The 21,815-nt window shown below is 40.3% G+C and overlaps 1 protein-coding gene across 5 annotated transcripts in view; it reads right to left on the bottom strand.

The window, feature by feature from the left end:
- Window positions 1–21,815, bottom strand: part of ZMYM4 (zinc finger MYM-type containing 4) — a 43,929-nt gene that overhangs the window by 16,353 nt on the left and 5,761 nt on the right. For 3 of the 5 annotated variants that reach the window (XM_040586231.1, XM_040586235.1, XM_040586234.1), the window contains exons 2-15: window positions 14,557–14,599; window positions 13,616–14,146; window positions 11,974–12,041; window positions 11,211–11,381; window positions 8,328–8,406; window positions 7,521–7,773; window positions 5,539–5,713; window positions 5,210–5,422; window positions 3,463–3,613; window positions 2,696–2,811; window positions 2,294–2,566; window positions 1,652–1,802; window positions 1,215–1,387; window positions 704–854 (exon numbers count right to left, since the gene is read on the bottom strand). In XM_040586231.1, coding sequence (XP_040442165.1) covers window positions 704–854; window positions 1,215–1,387; window positions 1,652–1,802; window positions 2,294–2,566; window positions 2,696–2,811; window positions 3,463–3,613; window positions 5,210–5,422; window positions 5,539–5,713; window positions 7,521–7,773; window positions 8,328–8,406; window positions 11,211–11,381; window positions 11,974–12,041; window positions 13,616–14,146; window positions 14,557–14,599 — 2,548 coding nt within the window. The remainder of the gene's footprint in view (window positions 1–703; window positions 855–1,214; window positions 1,388–1,651; window positions 1,803–2,293; window positions 2,567–2,695; window positions 2,812–3,462; window positions 3,614–5,209; window positions 5,423–5,538; window positions 5,714–7,520; window positions 7,774–8,327; window positions 8,407–11,210; window positions 11,382–11,973; window positions 12,042–13,615; window positions 14,147–14,556; window positions 14,600–21,815) is intronic. The other 2 variants (XM_040586232.1, XM_040586233.1) reach the window with 2 other exon arrangements.

Below are 21,815 nucleotides of genomic sequence, written 5' to 3' on the forward strand. Positions count from 1 at the left end.
CTTCCTCTTCCTGCCTTTGTGGGCCTTTCTGCCTTTCCTCCCTTTGCATTTCATTCCCTACAGAAGCTCACAGTTCCTATTCCCGTGGGCTTCATTCCCACCCTCCTTCCCATTCCATCTGCTAAAGTAATGAGCAAGAAAACAGCTACAAGGCACATTAATCTTGGCATTGATACTTGAAGAAACAACACTTAATGACATAGAAGTGGTAACACTTCGTATGCCTACAGACTACACAGAACTGGCTATTTTAAGTGCATATATGTATTTACAACCATTAAGTCTACTAATTTCACTGCTTGGTTTTGTTAAATGAACATTAACATTCTACCATATCTAGCTATGCGTTACCAAGTACAGGAGACAAGCTTTAACATTGTCTTCAATAGATACCAGTATATTTTACCCCAATAAAATGGGCCTTTGGTTTATAAAAGTGATTGAAAAGCGAATGCTTTTGTTTCATCTTCTTTAAAATCAAAATCTAGGTTTGGTATATGAAGCAATCGCATTTCATACCTGCCGAAGTTTGAAATTGTCTGAAGTAAGAGAGAGATCTAAAACTGAGCCCATTCAATGGCAATGGGCAAGCCCCCCCCAGTAGAAGATTATCTTAAAAAGTTTACTGAATTGAGTTTCCAAATAAAGGTTCATATCACTGTCATGCACACCAAAAGGCAATACTATTCCCAGCCTGTTTTACCTGTGCTGTTTGGGGGTGGAGGGTCAGAAACACTTTGCTGATTACAGAACAACAGAATACAAAGCAGATTGCAAAAATGCTTGATCTCCCCTTGCCATTTCATGGACTCGCTGAGTTTACCTTGTCTCTTACAACCATCACACTTTGCCATCTAGGAAAACAAAGTGAGGGAGAAATTAAGTGCACTCGTAAACAGCAACAAAGAGTACGTGTATAAAAACCTCTGCACCCTGCTCAGTAAAGAAATCTGTAAGGGTGCATCCTTTTTGCAGCATAACACAAAGCAGCAGAACATTCAGTGCCTGTCTTCCCACAACCCATACTAGGTTTTCTCTATATAGAAAACTGGTACTCAAAAGCTAAGACGGATTTACTCATCTCTCCCATATATGCAATATATTCCATGGACACAGAAGTCAGCCACAGGCACTTCACATAGCTCCTAATGTACAAAAGTTCACTTGCTAACAGGTTGATATTCTAGAGGATGTTATGTGAGAATATGGCTTACCTGGTAAAACAAAACTGTGAATTTAGACATGCACTCCTCTGAGCAAAATTCCTCCATTTTCCCCCCAAAGTGACTCTGGACCTGTTTGGGGGAAGCCTGTAAACAGTAACTGCACATTTTACAGTGATTTCCCCAGTGCTTAGCCAAGTCATGTTTATAGAGCAGTTTACAACCTAAAACAAGAGAAAACAGCAAAAAAACCCATCAATATCAAAATGACATTTGCTCGGCACTTCCAGTTCTTGTATTTAGCTATGTCTGTAATAATTTCTTGAAACACACCATTAAAATGTAAAGTGTGAACAAAGTTCTGTGATTCTAAACCTAAAGAAGTTTTCTAACTTGTAACGATTAGGTTTCTCTTAGTATCACCAATAATGTTAAGGCAAAACACTTCTGACTTGATTTGTCTGAGACATAGCCTTGCCCTTTCTTACCTTCACTACAGAACGGTTTATCTATGCCTGAGAATCGCACTGTCTCCTTGATAATTTTCTCAATTTTGCAGTATTCACACATTGCCATTACACTGCTCCTCTTCTTATATTCGTCACAGCAGGTCTTCCCACAGAACTGGAACATTTTACCCTGCAACACAGCCAGAATGTTTTGGTTTCAATGTTTCACATCCCAGATAATACATTTTAATTGTTAATAAAAATCAAAAGCGTATTTATACCCTTCGTAACCAACAACAGACAACAATAGCAAATCAGTCTCCCCATTTAGCTTTATAACAAAGACAGAACAGTTTTCTGCAGAAAGCCCTCACCAATGTGCTTTCTCCTGGAATTAAAAGGATCAGCTCTGGGACCAAGAATCAGGAATGTGCTTACCTAGCCAGGCAATCATAGGATTTGGGGTTTTTTGGAAGGGTTTTTTTTTCTGTTTTTAAGATCAAATTGCTAGCATCAGTATTAATTTTGATAACGGTTAAACACCACCAAAAGCAGTCCCAAACTCCTCCCACAGCAGCTCATAGTAAGCAACAGCAGTACTGACAGACTATTGCATAAAAGCTACAATTTCTCGTGTTTCTGTTGAGAAATATGAGCTTGAAAAGCCCTCATCTTTATTACCTTGTAGTCAAGCAGTTCTGGTTTGGTTGCAAACAATCTGTTACAGTGCTGACACCTGAGTTTTACAACAGGGCGGGCAAAAGTGACTTGCTGGGACTGGGCAGCCAGCCTCTGTAGACCAGCTGCAGCTGAACTGCTCACGGAGCTGGGGGACACAGTCGAGCTGGTGCCACCTGCTGATACCATTGCCCCCGAGGGAATGCTTACAATGACTTGACCTTGCGACAGAGGTACCACTGAGGAGTTCATTCCTGCAGGCTTGTTGAACAAATTCTGCAGAAAACAAATGGAGGAACAGACTTTATTTTACAGTAGGACTTATTTTACCCGACATCCCAGATATTTACACTATCTCTTTAATATTCTGTTAATTCAGCTAAGAAGAAATCCTAGATGTCACACCTGAAAAGCTACTACACAACTGTAGCTGCAAAAATTGCGTATGCTCCCATCTGACATAGCCAAGTGATACTGAGGGTTTGCTGAAGTTTTACAGCTGTTGCACTGAACTTGAACACCTGAGGGTGAAACAGAGAAGAAAAAGTGATTTATGCAACATCAAGTTGTATTGCAGCTAATTTTGCACTGTGCATACAAAACCAGAGAGTCTGAATGACAAGCCAAGGTACATACAGAAGCCCAAGACAAGTTTCTACAGATTCATAAGCAGCCACTGCAGCTGCAGTGCCTGTTGCTTGCCAGATCCTTTAATTAATCTCCCAGTATCCCTAGGATGTCAGTAAGCATTTTTCTATTTTACAATTACGTTTGCCGAGCTCAATGCAACATTAGGCAGAGGTAACTAAGCTAATCACCCTGGTGAACAAGGGGCAGAACAGTCACAGCGGTGGTATGGCATATGTCCACAGAAGTGGATTTGTCTAGCTGGGAAACTCCCCAGCTGCACTTGCAAGAGCAGAGAATAGACTCAGGTTTTTATAGTGTCTAAGCTCTCTAAAAACAAAGCTGAAATGGCTGTACTGTCACTGTTAGGTTTATCAATGGTAGAAAGTCCTTATTCCCACCTCAGCACCTACCTTTAAAAAGAAAAGCCATTTCCCACCCTCCCAAAAAAGCCACTTCCCACCCTCCCAAACTTTAAGACAAATTAAGTTTGGATACGAGCTATGTGAAATGATGCTTCTGAAGAAGTAAAAGGATAAACTTACCTGCAGAAGTAACCAGTTTTACTCTATATGCTGACAAGCAGTTAACAGAGCAAAACAGTTCAGTTTTTCCCAAGTTATTTGCGCTCTCTATCATCTCGGCTGAAGATCTCAAAGATTTACACAGTGTGCAAGGTGTAATTTTAGCTGACTTCTGTGGAAACATGCAAATCCGTCATTCATTTGAAACTCAGTATTTTTATTAACCTGGAAATTAAATGCTAACATATAAAACGTATAGAAGTGACTGCCGGTACACTTGAAACAGCACGTACTTTACAGCTGTATTATTTATGATGCAGGTATACTTATTTGAGTTCTCCAGCTATATTCACACTTTGACCACCCGAGACTTGGGCTATCTCTCACTCAGGGTAAGTGCCACCTTTAGAGGCCAGTTTAAACAGTACCCAGGCTGTCAGGGCGAAGGCCTCCAAGTGCAAACAATGCTACGTGTTGTAATAGCACGTAACAAGCACCTCATAGCAGACAACTTCAACGCTTTTGCTGAGAAGTAACATTTTACTTATCATTTTTAATACATCAGCTCTGGATGTAAACAATATTCCCATTTAACAGATGGGAACACAAGAGACAGAGAGAAGCAGGTTCCCTGAAGATGTACTTGGTCGCAAAATGGGAGAAGAGATATATCTCCTAGTAATAACGACAGTTTTCAAAGACACAAAAAGAAGCCCACCTTTCATAGACGCATTTTCTGTGTTTACAACAGTGGAAAGTTTTTAAGATCTTTAAGTTTGGAAAAAACTTTGAGAACTAGTGCACTACATCATTTTATTATGACAGTCTTAAAAATGCACTTAGTTCTATCAACAACTTCTCCAGATCCTCACAGAAGGACAGAACAGAGTATATGTTTTCAGGATTTAAAAACACCCACAAACCCGCCAAAACTATTAGAATGTATCTGACAATTAAGTTGAATGCTGTTTAAAAATCAATTTAAAAATATTAGACTTAGCCTTACAACCTTTGAACGTACTGTATTTTCAGGAAGACTAACATATATGGGGTTTTGGTGTGAGATTCAAAAGCAGCATGAAATCCCTCTCCTTTCCAGCTTATTTAATTTAATTTCCAGATTTCTTTCAGAGGACAACTAATGTTGTAGGTAATTTTCTGGATGAAATACTTTAACCAGATTTTTTTTAAAATTCATTAGGCCCTTCCTGGCCTAAGAGGCCTAAATAATGGGGCAGCAGAGTCAAGACACAAAATTAAGTTACACTATCTTATCAGAGGGCAATTTTTCCTCAAGTAATTGCATTAAAGTAAGTCAGTCCAAAATAATTGAGCTATTATAATAAATCAAGGTTCTCTCAACTGTTCAGCTCTTTAAGAGGGTCCATTATAATCAAAATTAAAATATTAAAAGTTTAAAAATGAAAATCAAAATGATCAACTAATTTTTACTTTTCCTCTCCACTGAATTCAAATGCTACAATTTAATTGAGAATACTCCAAGACGGAGCATCTCAAAGGCTGAACAAAGTCCCTGTGGACTGCGGCTGAGTGGTTCCACTTCTCTCCCACTGGAACCCTCTGGGAACCAGTGCAGCGGTGAGGGAAACAGAGCAACATGTTTGGGCAAAGATTAAGCAGCAAATGGCAAAAGGATTTATCTCAAACCAAGGCAGTAACCGAAATAATCAACTCATAAATCAGGTGTTTCTTAAAACACCCAAAACCTAATGAAAGACATATTTTTTAATATTCTGTCAAAATATACCTGCTTGTACGCCGTCACACATGTTGAACTGCAGAACTTTTTTGACTGTCCCTCTATCTGAAGCATGTGACACTGGCCAGAGCCACTGTAGCAGTATCCTCCGCAATTCTCACAGCAGTTCATGGTCAAGTTGTTAGCCGAGCGGAACTTGGAGAAGCAGGCATCGCTGCAGAGCTTGTGTACAACGTTCTGGTAATTCACTTCGTGTCTAATCTGGAAGAAAAGAAAGAATATTTAACAAGGATAGAAAGAATATGTATGTTCATCCCTGAGACAGCGAGTTGTCCTGACCTAAAGGAAATGCAAATGGAAAAGAAGTTTGTAGTTACCACTGCATTCTTCTGGCACATGCTGCACTTCGTTGAAATGCTGTTAGTATGAATAGTAACAATAGGTTTCCTTTTCAGTTCATATGTAGAAAGACAAGACTGGCTGCAGAAATCCTTACTGGAGTTTGTATTGTCAAACTGGGCAGTGATTACATCCTTTGGATTTAGAATGTCTCTGGAAAAAAGAAAAGCAAACAAACAAACAAAGAGGTAAAGACTGAATGTTAGTTTCATGTCCACTTGCTCTAGAAGAGGGTGGATTCATTTAATTTAAAGCTTTTCTTTTTGCTGATGTAAGTACCTGACTTACTTTTTCTTTTCCTATTAGGGAAAACGGTTCAGCAGTACATTTCTCAAGCAGGTATTTTGAGCAACATTTTCTACCTGGATTTAGGAGTGGCCTATAAATACATCAAGCTTTATCATCAAATCTTTTCAAAAGGAACTGGGAAAAGATAACTGTTTTGCACAGCCTTTATAAAAAAAAAATTAGAAAGCAGAATATGTGGAATGATTCCCTTTAACAAAGAAAATACCGATCATAATGGGGAAGGGGAAAAAAAGGGAAACAAAAGGTCACAATTTCTAACCACCACGTAGTTCAGTCCAAACAGCCTGAACTGTTTGAAAGAAAGTGTTCTATCTTTCCATCTCTTAGCTCCTATCCACAGTTTTGTTTATTTGTTGCGGGATTTAACAAACTGAACTTTCTCCTTTATTTCTTCTCTCTTTTGAAACAGTCATCCACAGAAAAGCTTCAAAGCCTTTAAGTCAAAAAACTAGAAGGAAACAGTTATATAATTTTCCCTGTTGGAAGGGTGCCTCCTTCTCACTTGTCTTGTCAGAGGTAAGCCGTTTTTTAACAGAATAAATACAAATTACAGCCAAGACTGCTAACTTTATTACAAGGCCATATCACACTGAGACAGCAAGTGAAAAGAATAATTAATTGAAGTGTCAAGTTTTAGTTCAGTTGACCTTGTAAAACTTAAAAGTAATAAATCTGTGGTTGCAGCATTCCTTTTGTAAAGTAACTTTTGTAACTAAAAATAATACCTATGAATAATTCTCCTCTATAAACAGACTGTAGCACAATCAGTCTGCAAAGTTATTTATTTACCTCAAGTTAGTGGTACAGTAATATGACATCTTAAGGAGCCAGCCACAAAGGTCTCCTTTTGCTAATTTGGACATAATAATAGAAATGGACACAAAATTTTAATAAGTAAAACATTTTTTAGAGTCGAAGATTCGGGCCTGTGTTCCCAACAGGACTGTGGAAAACTTAGATCTTTCCTGAATTATTTTTCCCAAGTAGGCTCCCAAAAGCAAGCCTCGCCTTTCCACTCCAGGCCCAGACAGACAGTAACTGATCTGGGTGCTGAAACCTCAGCTCCCTAAAAACTCAATTCCTAATAAATTTTACCTCTCTACATCTTACAAAAGCAGCAGTGACATTATTTTGAAGAGCTAAGACCTACAGAAATCTAAGGTCACAGAATGGAGACAGACTGGAAAGTTAAATTTTTTTTAGAATCTAAGGCCACATCCTGCCTCAAACATATTAATTTACCCATGTTTTATTTCATTTTAGGGATTCAGTAAACCTATTTTCCTCTAGAAGAATTAATACATAAAGTATTTTTTTGAAAATGTACTCTTCGTTAGTGGTTTTGAGAGTGCAACAACACTTAAAAATGTCATGAAAATGTAGTAGCTTTTGAAACAGTTTTTCATATTCGGCTTACTTAAATCAAAAAAAGACAAGAGGCACGCTCCACCACAGAGGCTTTTAAATCTATGCGTATGTAAAATCCAATTAATGAAATGGAACTGAAAATGGACAGACCAATTAACAAGTAACAGTATCGGCCACGATTTTTTGAAGGGAAGCATAAACCAGCATGTTTCATAGAACTGAAGCCTTCCATTATCGGCTTGAACATCAATTATTACTCCAACAAATGAAAACACTGTCCTACTTCGAACAGCTTGAGCAGGTTTTCTTGGTAGAAGCTGGTGGGCGAGAAGCTGGAACAGTGTATCCAGTGAGGCACAGTGTGGAGCAGAAGAGCTGGGTAGAGCCTTTCCTCTGGTATGCCGTTTGCCCCTTCTGCAGGATTTTTTTACAGCCAGAACAGGAAACACGAACAGCTGTGGTTGGAACTGAAGGAAGCATTTTACTCATGCCAGAGGATGCCACAGCAGGCTGGAAACCTGATGACAGCTGTGGAGCTAAAAAAGAAAAAAAAACCAACCACAGAGAAAACATAGAGTAAGTGTTTCACATGTATTACACTTAATTCACTTCCATGCAGGGGGCATGCACAAAGCTTATGACTTCATTTACGTTGTCAGAGTCTAAGGGAGAATTAAATAGCAGATAAACTCTCCATAAATACATGCCCTGTGCTGGTCTTCTGTATAGTAGGTGCTCTCAACTACTCTTAAGACTGAGAATGCACTTTAACATCCCTTTCACATTCTATTTTCCTATGTCTCAAATATAAAATTATTTCATAATCTCTGAATTTCGTTGTCTCTAAACCAAACTAACTCTTTCTTTTCTTACTGGGGTCAGACATGACAAACAAAATGCAGAATAACCTGCAAAACAATCTAGTTCTTTTTTCCCTACTCTGAATTTCGTTGTCTCTAAAACAAACTAACTCTTTCTTTTCTTACTGGGGTCAGACATGACAAACAAAATGCAGAATAACCTGCAAGACTATTTGCAAAGGTGACGTATTTTACAGATTTAAAGAAACATAGTCTTGCCTATTGCTTACCAAGAGGACTGCCACTGACTGAAAAGACAGCACTGATTTTCAGCTCCCCTTCCTGAGATTTTGGCTGTTGGCCGTACTCCTAAAACAAAGGAAAAGGAGAACAAATACACACATGTAATAACAGGTTACGTGATTTCCATTCTTTCATAACGCTGTATTGAGTCTTAAGGAAGAGAGAGTGTCCTAAGCCGGCTCCAAAGGCCAGGTTTACAGCTGCTGCTGTATCAGCACCACACAGAGAACTTGCTCAGAGGCTGACAGCAACCTACAACCGAGGGTGTCGTGTAGAAATGGAAAAGCACGGCCACCTGGTGTCCACCCCTTTGGCCACCTGGTGTCCACCCCTTTCCAACTGTATTCCAAGACCCCTCAGAATTCAGCCGGACAAAGCTTAAGAGAAATCTTTGCTTTCCACTCACACATACTTTCCATCTACAAGTGCTTTGCAGTCCTTGCCCCTGTTCTGTGCAACAAGCTTGATCTTCATATTCACAGATGATAATCATGAAATAGACTGGGACCTAGATGGTGAGAAGTTTCCTGTACTTATCCATGAGTGATGTACCCTGGAGTGGTCTAAGGTGAAGCTTCGCAGCAGGTCAAAGCTGGCACTAGAGCCAGACCACCACGGTCCCTGCTCAGACGGGCTTCAGTGAGAGGGGAATAACCTCACACTTTCTACAGGACAAGAAAATCCTTACAGTCACTTGTGGAATAGCTGACATACTATAAATTACTAGCTTACTCCACAGCAGCTATTCACACATTGACACCATGCTTCCTGCCCATGGTCTTCCTAGAAATCTGAACCAGAAAGCAGCTTGTAACACTCTACATGTACATCTTAATAGGCTGAAAATCATAATCTCTTGGAACTACAGAGATGATAAGATTTAACCTACTTACAGTCATTTGAGAGTAGTGAGGCATGATGTCATGTTATGACTGAGCTAAATCCACAGTTGGTGTCTGGCTGCAAGGTAAGCCAATTCAAAAGCACTAAGCAAAATTAAGCTCTTGCTTCTCAGTGGCAGTGAACTGCTCCCTCAGCTTAAGCCATCTCCTAAAATCACACACTAACATCCGTGTCAGACATGCTTAAACTTAACACTTCTCTTACTCCTGCGGAAGAATTACAAGTTTCTATTCCAAGACAACCAAACTATTGCCAACAGGTTTCCCAGGAGAACAGGCAATGGTATTTATTCGCTCCTTATGTGAGCCACCAGACTGAACACTCAAACCTCAAGGAAGAGAAGCCTTTCATCTGTGTATGGGCACGATGACGGGTTTTAAAGCACCATTTTTCTTAACATTATGATTTAAAAACTAGTTATGTGCAGACATACTGTTTTTTAAGCATTTTAACTGCAGTTTATCCTTAGTCAACACTAGTAAGAGAAGTGGAGGCAAATCCTGACATCAACTGTGCATGAGCAAGTGTAGCTTCCCAGCAGCGTGTTTGGTGAAAGCCAAGAACCTTCAGCTCCAACTACCGGTTACAGCAAGAAATGCTCTTATCTTGCAGGATGCATGAAAAAACCACCCCCACCCCCATTAATTCCAGTCTAAAGCAAAACAAAATGAACCTCCATCAGTTACACTTTTCCAGCATCAGGCAGAGTTGATAATTACAGGATTTTACTCCAGGAATTAATATTTTGAACTATATATAGACAGCTGATACTTCAATTCTTCAAGTCTTCACTTTTACTTATTAATCGAAAAGATCTTTCATAACCACAGACACACTGCATTGCACACAAATCCATACAGCAGATGCCATCTTGGGACGACAAAAGAATAGACAGATTTAACTAACCTACACATGGTTTGACATTATGTACTCCTAAGGAAAAATAAAACCAAACGATCTCATGGACACTGAACAAATCAGAACGGCACTGAAATATGAATAGTTTCAAATATTCAGTCTACTTCTTTATTTTATTAAGCCAAGAGTATTATCGGAAAAGAAGAAAAAATGTTGGGAAAACAGGCCCAGAGAGAAGAGGTTTAGCAGAAGTACACAGACTGATACTAGAAAAACTAATGCCAGTGCAAGAACACCAGCACTCTTGTGTCGATGCAAGTGGGATGAATCACCTTGGCAAGTTTTGCACACCTTTAACCGTGTGTAAAGTTTGGCATGTAACCCCAATATTCGCCGCGAGGAGACAGGAATTGCAACACAGATCATTTCCCTGGTGTCACACAGCAAACCAGTGGCAAAAAGCCCGGTTAGAGCGCAGCAATCCTTGCCCCAGCACCGCTCAATCCATAGGTCAGACTTTCTCCATTTTGCAATTATTGAACTTTTACCTGTATCGTTGTAAAAAATGTCAGTCTTAAATGAGAAAGTACTTAAAGCATACTACAATTGACTTCACTGATGTGTATGTATTTAAATATCTTGCTAAGGTAAGACCTCTAAGTGTTACTTAAAGCAAGAACAAACAATGAACCACTGTGCTCCCAAAGATAATCTTTAAGAGGGAAGTAGCAGGAACAGCACTGTTTCAACTACACATCTCCAACTGTCACTACTCACAAAGTATTCAGTAAAACATGATTTACATTTTATTTCCTAGTGAGACCAAGTTGAGAAAAGCTGTCTATACTGCCACAGATTTAATAATGAAAGTTTAACAGCACTTTGGGTTTTTTCTAACTGAAAAGCAAAACATTTTCAGTGACATGGTAACATGACATCAAAAAGTTGGGTGTTTGGGTTTCATGGTAGTATAAGAGGGAAAAATCCTTCTACTAAACTATGTTCTTCAAGTTAAATTTCGGTCAACAAACCAAATAAATTGCTGAATTTATGTCCAGCTTATGCGGTCAGTTGTCAGACCAAAATGAGAAATGCAATGGGAAACTTACCTCGGAATTATCAGGTTCATCTTTAATTTTGTCTAATAGTCCCTGCTGTGGGGCCATAGCTTTATCATATTCGTCATCCAAAGGCTCCTCCTTAATTCTAATATTTGGTGCAAAGGAATTCCCCAGCTCTTGTCCAATAGATTCCTTACTAGAAAATAGGTAGCTAGACTCCTGAAACAATAATATGAAAAAGAATTCACCCTCCTGCATCTGCCATTAGGAGTTGGGCTGCTGGCAAGGGGAGTTTCTGTTGCAGACCAAGAGAAATTGGTCCTACCACTGGAAGGTGGGAGAAAGGATGGGCAGCAGCTGCTGCCTCTACCTCCCTGCAGCACCCTCTGTCATCCCACCCCCAATCCTTTTCACTCCTCTGGACAAAGCAGAAGCCACCCAGCTCTCTAACTTGGTTGTCAGCAGGGGCATTCGGTTGTTTGGGCAGTGTCTCCTGTTGATACAGCTGTTCCCTGTCTCATGTGGAAAAAAGGCAGCAGGTCAGATGGATGCATCCAGGTCTAGATTCGGCTCACCAGTCAGTCAGACCATGCTGAACATGAAAGTGGCTATCAAAAGAATCCTCAATCCAAAGAGAGGGTCAGCAAAATTTAACAAAATTATATACACTGTTTAAGTAGCAAAGATGTCTAAGAGTCAGAAGATCAGTTTTCTTGATATTCAAATTTACACTCAAATACAAAATACGTATTTTGAATTATTCCAGTATATTGCTGCACTTGCAAAAGTGTTTGAAAGATCTATAGCTTACCCTGAAGTTAGTTTCTGGAGTTTGTGGCGCTAACTGCGTCCGTAATGTTTCTTCTACTTGATTATGAACTGAGGAAAACATATACATTAAATATAAATGAATACAGATTCCAATGCATTTCCTTTACAACTATCTAGAGTCTCATCCTGATCCCCAACCCCATAGTCTGACAGCACTTCAGAAGTATTAAACTACTCCCTTTCTCCTCCCTGCAAATAAGATGGTAATTCTTAAAGAGAACTGACATTTTTTTAGTATTCTATTGGGTCATTATTTTCCCATTCCAGCCAAATGATTGTAAAATTCTGAGGCAACCTGTTCATTCAGAATTTTCTACATCCCAGTGGGTTCTCAACTCTCTCATGTTTCGACATTTAAATCAGAAAATATTTTTCAGAGCAACAACTTTCATCCTTTTTTCTTTTCTTTTCTGTTCTGGTCTTTTGCCTTTCCCCCCCTTCTCAGGAAATTGTAGCTTATGCTTTTTTTAGCATGTGTCTTTTAAAAATTCTGGATTTGCCTGGATAATGAATGCTGCCTATGAGCATTGCTGTTTCAATTACTGGCTACTCTACCTGAGGCTGCACAGCTTTCAGCCACAATCTTATAAATATAGGTATTTACAATTTTCTGAAATAGGTCTCTTGCACAGAAATATTCTTTACTTGCTACTACCTGAAGATATAAGTAAAGAGCCATCTTTAATTCTTCTTTATTTTAAAAAATCTGCATTGCTTCTCTATCATTTGTGCAACCCAGAAGCCCTGATTTTAAAGATGCTGTTACTAAACATACAAAGTTTAAATATCAGAATTGTAAGCTGTGAATCTGAACAAGTAGTCAGGAGGGTCCAACTTGTCAGCCAACCCTCTCTCCATACAGTCTTCTGAATAAACTTAAATCGCATGTTCCAGCTGGGTTATTCCTAACTCCTTCATTTACTGTCCTACTGTCACTTTCAGAGCTTGGGGAGTCAAAAACAAGCGTGTGGGCAGCAAGACTACTGGTGACTGTCAGGCTCCCTCAAATGAGAAATGGATTACATGCATCCTTGGTTCTCTCCATGTTGGCTGGACCAAGTCCAAGACACAAGTATCTGAGAAAGAAGGAGAGCAGCCTCCCAGGAAAAGCAGATCTCAAGTTACTCTCTGGCTTACTTCTTGCAGACACCAATACATTTCTGGCAAGCCTTTCTGTCATGCTACTATCAAATGCATACTGCTTTAAATACATATACATTAATGAAGAACTGGCACCTTGCTCAAAAAAAAATCTCTCCTGACCATCGACTTAACCTAAACTTCACCATCTTTTCTTTTAAGGAAGGAAAACCAAAAGGAAGCTTGAATTGTCACCTAGCTTGGTTTAGTAAAACCACAACAACAAAGCGTATGTTGACGCTTTGAAACAAGCTGTGGAGGATGAGACTCCCCCCCCTAAAGCTGCCAGACCCTTCTGCAAACCCTAGTACTCACAAAGAGTTCACCTATTTCAGGGTTCTTTGTAAAATGCTTCCCTACGTGCAGCTATGCATATTCTCTTCAACAAGATGATGTTTTTAATAACTAGCCCTATTGCTAATTTCTGTCTAGTTCTTTGTTCCTCTTTGCTGGGTAGCCAGGTCTACGATGTCAACAGTTACCTGCTTTGTCAAGAAAACTGCTTTTCAATCTAGAATCCATATCTTTAGGGATTTTTTCCAACCGTTTTTCACGTTCTTGAAAATGTCCTTCTCTATTCTTGTCCTTCGCTGAAAAAGTCTCTTTGCCATTATCTCTTGTTATGCTAAAATCTTTTCGAATTGATTTAAATACAGGGCCCTGCTCAAATGGTGAAGCAAGATCCTTTTGGATTGCATTCTGAATCTGAATTTCTTTTTCACTGTCCAGTTCATGTTCTGTAACTCTCTTGCCCTCCTCCAGATGGTCTTCATCATGAATCGCTGAAGAAAGAGTGTCTTTTGGAGTGAAATTTTGATCATCTTCATTGTCACTCCCAACAACAGGTATGCCTGCAAGATCCCCAGAGTTCAGAAAATAATCGTCGTCATCATCATCCAGCAGTGAGTTTTCAGATCCTGTTCGATTCTGTATTCCATAAGATAAGCTGTCGAGGGCAGGCGTTAAGTTATGGTCAGCATCCTCAGACATTTCTGCATCCAGAATTTCACCACCTAGGGAGAAAAAACCCACAGACAGTCAGAAAATTCACCAAACTTTATGCATAACAAAGGACAAGTGTTAAGTGTCCTTTGCTAATGTGTCTGAGGCTGCAATTTCCTGAATACTCTTTAAGCCTTCTTGGCCCAACATTACTAATAAAACATTGCTGACATAAGAAACAGTTCTGTCCCACTCACCACACAGTGAAGCAGAAGCTGAATTGAGTAAAACTAACCAAAGAAAGAAAAAGAATTAACTTGCAGTTCACCTCATTTGTAACACTTGTGCAGAAGGCAAGGCAGGGAGGGAAAAAGTAGCAAGGGCTACGCGAAAGGCAAGATAGTCTTTTTCAGCAGCAATGATACTTGTAAGAAATCTTTTGTGAAATGACAGCCTTATATAGATAAATAAAAATACTTACATTTTTCTGTAATATCAAATACCGCATCAGACTTCTCTTCAAACTGTAAAAAGGAAAACACTGTGTCATTATCTTGGTCAGCTCCCATGTACTTTGCTAAAAAATACACAGTTATAGCAAAAACCAACAAGGACCACAATTCCTCCTCCTTCCTTTCTGGCCCCAAGCAAAGTTCTATGAATTAAGACTATTACATTACTGAGATGTCACATTTACCCTAACAAATGCATAAGTACCTATCAAAAGCACACAATAAAAATTTAGAATTAGCGTTGTTTCCCAGGGAAGGTGGAGGAGAGAGGGCAGTGAAGGGAATGTCAGAATTTTCACTTCTACATGCGATACTTGCACCAGCTCAAGATCACAGGTTCTGCCCACTTTGACACGCTACGAGCCTTCATTTCCTCTGACCATTATACATGGAAAAATAGCACATACAGCTTCCACTGACGTGGGCTGCACAGACACAAAGGTTTCATCTCTGGAAGAAGGAATGTCCCCTTTCCAGGAACAGTGAAATGCAATGCTTAACTTCCTAACAGTAATGAGACAATGAGCATCAGTATGAGCGTAACCAAAGAAGAGCCAGGCTCGAGTGCTGTACAAAACATCCATTTACATTAAACGTTCCCTGACAGATGTTAAAGTCGATGGTATGCTTGAATACTGTCTGAAGATGTATGCGCACTCAGCATAATTAAAGTTTCCTTTAGAATGTCCAACTCATTAGCATCCTTCCTTTCTGCCTAAAAGATAACAGCAATTCATTTAAGTCATCTCTCCTCTCCCTGCATCTCTAGCTCTGTGCTTTCTTTTCTGGTAGATCCTGCTCACACTTCAATTCTTAAGCCATCTTAAGGAAAGTAATGGGATTTCATAGCAAAGGGATGATCTCTAATTTCATTTAACTCAAGCCATTTAGTTGATAAATCTGATATTCCACAGAACTGTGATGGGAACTATCAGTTTGGTAGCAGCCAGCTCCGGGAAAGGATGACAACAGATTGTCCCAGCAAAATCTGACAGCAAAAAGTCCGTCAGTCTCTTTCCACTATCACTTGCAGGTCTACAAAGACAAGTTACCTCCTTCAGCTTAACACATGGAACAGCAAGGACCTGTCTTGCAAATATCAAGACAATTTGATACTGCACCAAAACTTTCCAGCTTCTCTTAGCAGATAGCTGAGGCTGGAAAAGTGAAATGCAGAACCAAAAGAGAAAAAGAAAAAAAAAGTTACACTTTTTGACAAGGCTCATGTGAACAAGGAAACACCTTCCAGGAAGGTTTGCATTCGGCTACTTCTATAATCCCGGGAGTGTTTCCAGAGATGCAAGTTTAATGTTGATGTAGAAGTCCACTTGTAGTCAACTAAGTTGACACTAGCGTAAAATTAATCTCCATAAATATTGGATATACTTGGTGTTGATATCAGTTGCTGAGAACAAGGATAGCGGTGGTGTACTGTTCTTACGGAAGAACAGAAAAAGGAACTTGTTGCCATTTGATATTACCAGATACGAAGCCTGGGGAGGCAAAACTGATAGCCTAGGTCCTTTTCTCTATGCAGACCTTCCTTGATCCTTTGCTTGCTTCGTATCAGTAATGCTCTTTCTTCTCCAAAAAAGTCTCAGACAATTTGCTGGCAGGGCGAGATAAGTTTTCAGTTGAGATGAAGCATTAGATCATCCTTTCCTCGAAGCAGGTTTATATCAAAGTAGTTCTTTAAGTCTTTAGAGATCCAGAGTACCTGTGGGAAAGTATTCTAGGTTCTACCACAATCCTGCTTACCTTATACATCCGAACCCTAGGCACTCCTCCTTCTCTGGTGGTAACAAATATTTTAATAATAGGGGACAAAACCAGAGATGCTGTTATCAGGAAAAGAGTGTTTTGCAGCCTGGACCCCTCCAACTCTTTCGTTCAAAGAAACGACAACATGCAAGTCAGCACAAGGGACCACCTGCGAGAGCACATTAGGGACTACCATAAATATTTTGGACAAGTTGGAAAACATTTACAAGGCACTTCCCAATAAAAACGTCATCCTAGGGAGAAAAAAAAAAAAGCCCTATTTTGTTTCTTTTCTCTTCCTTTTTTGAGTCTATCAAAATAAAAGATCATCTTGAGCATTTTCTTCCTTTCAAAGATTTTAGTGTGCGGAGGAAGATCTGTGTCTGTGGTCAAAAGCTTCCACTGGAAGTATTTATAAAACAGGAACTTCAGCATCTGATAATACCAGCAGTCTTATCTAAGCCACCATCTAGTTTCTGACGGTAAACAGCAACAGAACTCCCACATGGTGTAAATCCAGAGAGAAAATTAGGGGAAGTGTTTGTAGGCTTCTGTGTGTGGATACAGATGTATCTACATATACATAAATATCTATATATCTATCTCCTGATACATTACTCATTCCCTAACAGTCTATAACCGGACTATGCTCCCAAATGAGGGCTCATATACTTTCTTCTTGAATTAATGTGGGGTATTCTCTCAATTAAATACACTTCTATTCCTTTCCTGAATCCTGTTACAATCTTGTTTAATGCCCTCTCAGGAGGAAATTTTGCATATCAATAGTTACATAAAAATATATCACCTTAATCATTCATATAAGTTGGCTTTCACTGGCTTATGGTGCTGTATTATAGAGAAATGTAAGTAGAAATGCCCAGCTTACTATTTCTATATTATTCTATAACATGTCTGCAAGGCAATTCCCTCTCTCACCAGTCCTCATACCTCCTCCTTTGATTAGTCGTCAGCACTCTTAATTCCTTTCATTTCTTCTGCTCAGATTTTTTAAGATTTGGTGATTAGTGGAACAAAAATACTCTAGAGGCAAACATGAAACTGATTCACCAGATGGCATCTCCTATGGGTCGTTTTTGACAGATCTAAGAAGAGACACCTCAATATCCCAGATTAAGTCCTAAATAACTACAGAATGGAAAGTATCAGGAACAGCAAGTTTTCTGTTAAAATACTCCAGGCTTCAACTCCTGAACACAGTCCTCAAAACGTACTTGCAGTTGTAAAAAACCCCTCAAGAATGTATTTTAAAGCACCTTTATTCAATCATTTCGGTTAATATTTTGCCAGAGAATAACTTCATGATACTTATTGCTTTTAAGTAGTGAGCATTCCTTAAGAGTTTAACACAGAACAGTTTAAGTTTGATATTAGCAAATTAAATGTTTTACAATGTATCTTTCTTAGTGACCTGTCTCATTAGCTAGCATTGTACACAAAGCAATGCTCTGTGTACTCAGGTTGTAATAAATAAATAAATGAAACAAGAATATACAAATGGTGACAAAACAATTAGGTATTCCTGGAAGCAATGTGTTTTGCTTTAAATTAACTGCTCTTTATATAAAGACAATACTGCTTTTATAAAAAAAATAAAATATTTCACTAGCACTAACCCATCTTTGCTTGGAGCGGGTGACAGAAAGACACCGTCTACACTTTAATACAATGCGCTAATCTGAATTAACCAAAAACCCGTTTAATACTTTAACACCATTCAAAGTTGCCATAGTATCCATAGATCAAACAATTAATAGATTATTTTCGTGCAATATAAAGGGAAAAGCTGCCTGCAGCTACAACCTTGTTTTGTATGCAAAATAGAGAATTTCTTTAAAAAAATAAACAAAACAACGGAACAACTCCACATACACAGGCACGTATCTTTCTAGCAAGCCTTCTGAAGTTTGATCCTAGGTTTTACTGCATCCATAAGCAAACTGCAGGAAGGAGGCAGATGTTAAGAAAACTGCAATTAAAAAGTCAAGCACGACTCTCAGTTTTTTCTCTGTGCAGCCTCCTTGTCCCTATATACATACCATAACCCCCCCACTTCGGAATTCATTAAACTGATAAGGAAGAACACCATTTAAAAAGGACACCAAAAAAAAAAAAGTAATTTAAACTGTCATTGCTATTCTTGAACCAGGTGCAGTGAGCTCAGGAAGCATTCCCTGACCTTTTACACATGACATCCCTGGAAGGGATGCCAGGCAGCCAGCCAACCGCGCTGCACCTCTGCTACGGGAAAACTCCACGACACGAGCAGAATTAAGCAGCAGGTCTCTCCCGGAGCTGCTTTCCACCGAAACACGGACAGACCTAACGATTCGTACCTTCGGAGCACCTAAGGAGGGAAGAGCAGAGGGTAACAAAGAGCCAGCCTGCTGCAGATACCTGCTACAGGAAAAGAACCACTGCGGCAGGAAGGGAACCCGGCGGGGTCAGGCGAGCCATAGAGCTCGGCGCGGTGTGCCGGGCTGCAGAGCCCCCTAGCCGCCCCGGACCTCCGTGCCGGACAGCCGCCCACCCCGGCCAACGTGTGGTCTGGCACCCAGGCACCCCGGCTGGCACCCTGCCACCCCGGCTGGCACCCAGGCACCCCGGCTGGCACCCTGCCACCCTGGCTGGCACCCTGGCTGGCACCCTGACACCCCGGCTGGCACCCAGGCACCCCGGCTGGCACCCTGCCACCCTGGCTGGCACCCTGGCTGGCACCCAGGCAGGCACCCTGACACCCCGGCTGGCACCCTGACACCCCGGCTGGCACCCAGGCACCCTGGCGGTTTGCTGGTGGGGGGCCGCACATCGCCCTGCATAGGTGAGGATGGGAGAGGGAGAGCGCGCGAGCCTGGCAGGTTTTGCGAGGGGTGTCCTGGAGGCTCCCCTGGGCATCTGAGCCATGCCCCGGACTTCGAAAGATGATTTTAAATCTAATCTAAGGGCAATTAAATGGATAGTATGATGAGTGCTTTTAAAGGCAAATCCCAAACAATTGCCTATACATGTAAAAAGACAAAGGCAGGCATTTTTCAGCTTCTTGTGGCTCCCCATCTTCCTGTTCAAGAAACAGAGTTTTACCTTCCGTCTCACTTATGCATCTCCAATTCTGAACTTTCAGGAAAGAAGGTTTAGGCACATGCTGCTACCGTTTCATTTGTCCATTTTTAGAATCACCAGAAATCAGGGGGAGTGGTCCAGCATGTTAGTGTATTGCCCCTTTCTGTCCCCAGGTTCTCCTGACATTCCTGAATGTGCTGAATATTCATGGCCCAATTCCAAATAAAGCCCCTGTCAACCTCTTGGTTTCCTTATCCACCACACACACAGACACAGACACCCAGACACACACACAGACACGCAAGCTGCAGACTGTTACCAACCTACATGACGCCAAGTAGATGAGCCTGTCAAACACACAGAAGTTACAACGTGCCTTACTTCTGAATGTTTGGTGGGTTTAATCCATACCTATCAAAAACAGAGCGGGGGTCGAGCCCTTTTCCCATCCACCCACAAACCCACGGATTTCAGAAGGCAGCAGCTCCACACGGGATGGCTTCACCTTGCAATGGTTTTTGCAAAGACACGAGTTTGATGTGCTGATCTGAAGCCTGCTAGATGTGTGGGCTTTGCAAATTAACAAACACACACAGACACAAAAAACATCAAGCAAACAAACCAAGACATCCACAGTAAAGGCTTTCTTAAAAACAACTTCCCCCTCAAAACCTCACGCCTGGCTATGCACTGAACTTTGCTGCTGCTGGTTAAAACACTACAAACAACTGTTGACACTAGGATTTTGCGTACACTAAATCTGTAAGATGCAATAAAGATAATTCCTATTTCTCACAGCCTAAATCAGAGAAACTAAACTGAAGTTACAGGGATGTAAAAATCACCAAAATCAGAGCAGGTCCGTATCATAACAATGTATGTTTCTGCTGTGATACTCAGCAAGTAATTACTCACAACTAAGTATTTCAGTTCACTTACATATTTCAGCATCCCACAAGAAAGACAGCATTTCCCAGACTACAAACATATACTTTTGGCCAAAGCTTTCAAAAGTATAGCTATTTAGAAGATTATGTTCTGCAAAGCATGCAATCCTTTTAATTCCGTTTAACTCAGAAGCCGAGTAGCTCATTAAGAAAGAGCCATCACCATGTATTTTAAGGGAAAGCCAGTCCACATAATACAACTAAGAAGCAATGAAACTAACAATCCGCAGTGGAGGACCAGTACTATAACCTCGGAAGGATCCCTTACTCAATGTCTCCCCCAAGAGGATAATTAACCATGTCAGTAACTGCTTACTACTAGTTATGCTACTAATGGGGGGTGGGGGGGGTGGGCAGGAACCCCAGCTCTCTGTAAATAATCTTTAAAGAAAAGTGAAACACGTATAAAACCTAAGTCGTCTGCTTTTCATTATGATGCGTCCTCAGAAACGAAGCCTACAAGATGGCTTTGCATGCAAATTGGGAAAATTTACAAATTTAGCACCTTCTGCTTGTTGATAAACACAGCAGGGATTATCAGCCCTCCTTCACAGAATGGTTTATATGTTAATAGGCACACACTGGTGAATCATCTCATCTACCATTAGGTCCTGCAAGTCTTTTCCCTTCTTGTAAGAGTTTGTTGCCAGCAACAACAATTGATGGTGAAAACTGGAGAGCCTGTATGTATATTCAGTTCTCTCTATTTCAGTATTTCTGTCCTTAAAGAGAGAAAAGCAATCATGTGATCCACTTTAATTTTCAAAGTACCTTCCTAACTCTGGCTTCCTTCATGCCTATTCTGCTTCTCTTCCACATTCCTGTACAGCTCTACAATTTTCTCCTCTCCTGCTCTTATAAAAACGGGCATTTGTCTCTTTCAGGTGGCTACAATTCCAGTCCTGTTTGTAGTTGTTGCCCTGGTTGGCTTCTGTTTTTTTCCTTTGCTATGAAGAAGTGGTCCTTACAATAGGCAGCTTAGTTGGATGTTCCACCTTCTTCGCACAGATTATTACAAGTATCCAAGGCTCTTCAGAATGAAATGCCTGAACACCTGTAAAAGCAGGCAGAAAAAACACTAGTACTATGTGATCAGAGCTCTCAGCTAAGGTCCTGTGTGATTGCTTCATGGAGCACTCCAGAACTGCCCTGTTACACGAACAAACAAGACTATCCACACAGAGCACCTGCAAGGACATGAACAACGATCACAGCCAGGCAGTAAAAAATACTGACCCACGTCTGCTTGATTCTTTTGCCTGCAAAGATGTGATGGAGGTAAAGCTTATCTTATATAGGCATCCTCCTCCCAGCGAAACTTTTTAAAAATATATTTAAGCAATCAATTTAATAAGTTTCAAGATAGCAGGAATTTTGCCAATAAACACACAAAAGTGTAATTTTTTCATAGAGCACTGTAACAATTCCTACCAGGCTAA

This window comes from Falco naumanni, chromosome 3, assembly GCF_017639655.2.
Source record: "Falco naumanni isolate bFalNau1 chromosome 3, bFalNau1.pat, whole genome shotgun sequence".
Taxonomy (NCBI): Eukaryota; Metazoa; Chordata; class Aves; order Falconiformes; family Falconidae; genus Falco; species Falco naumanni.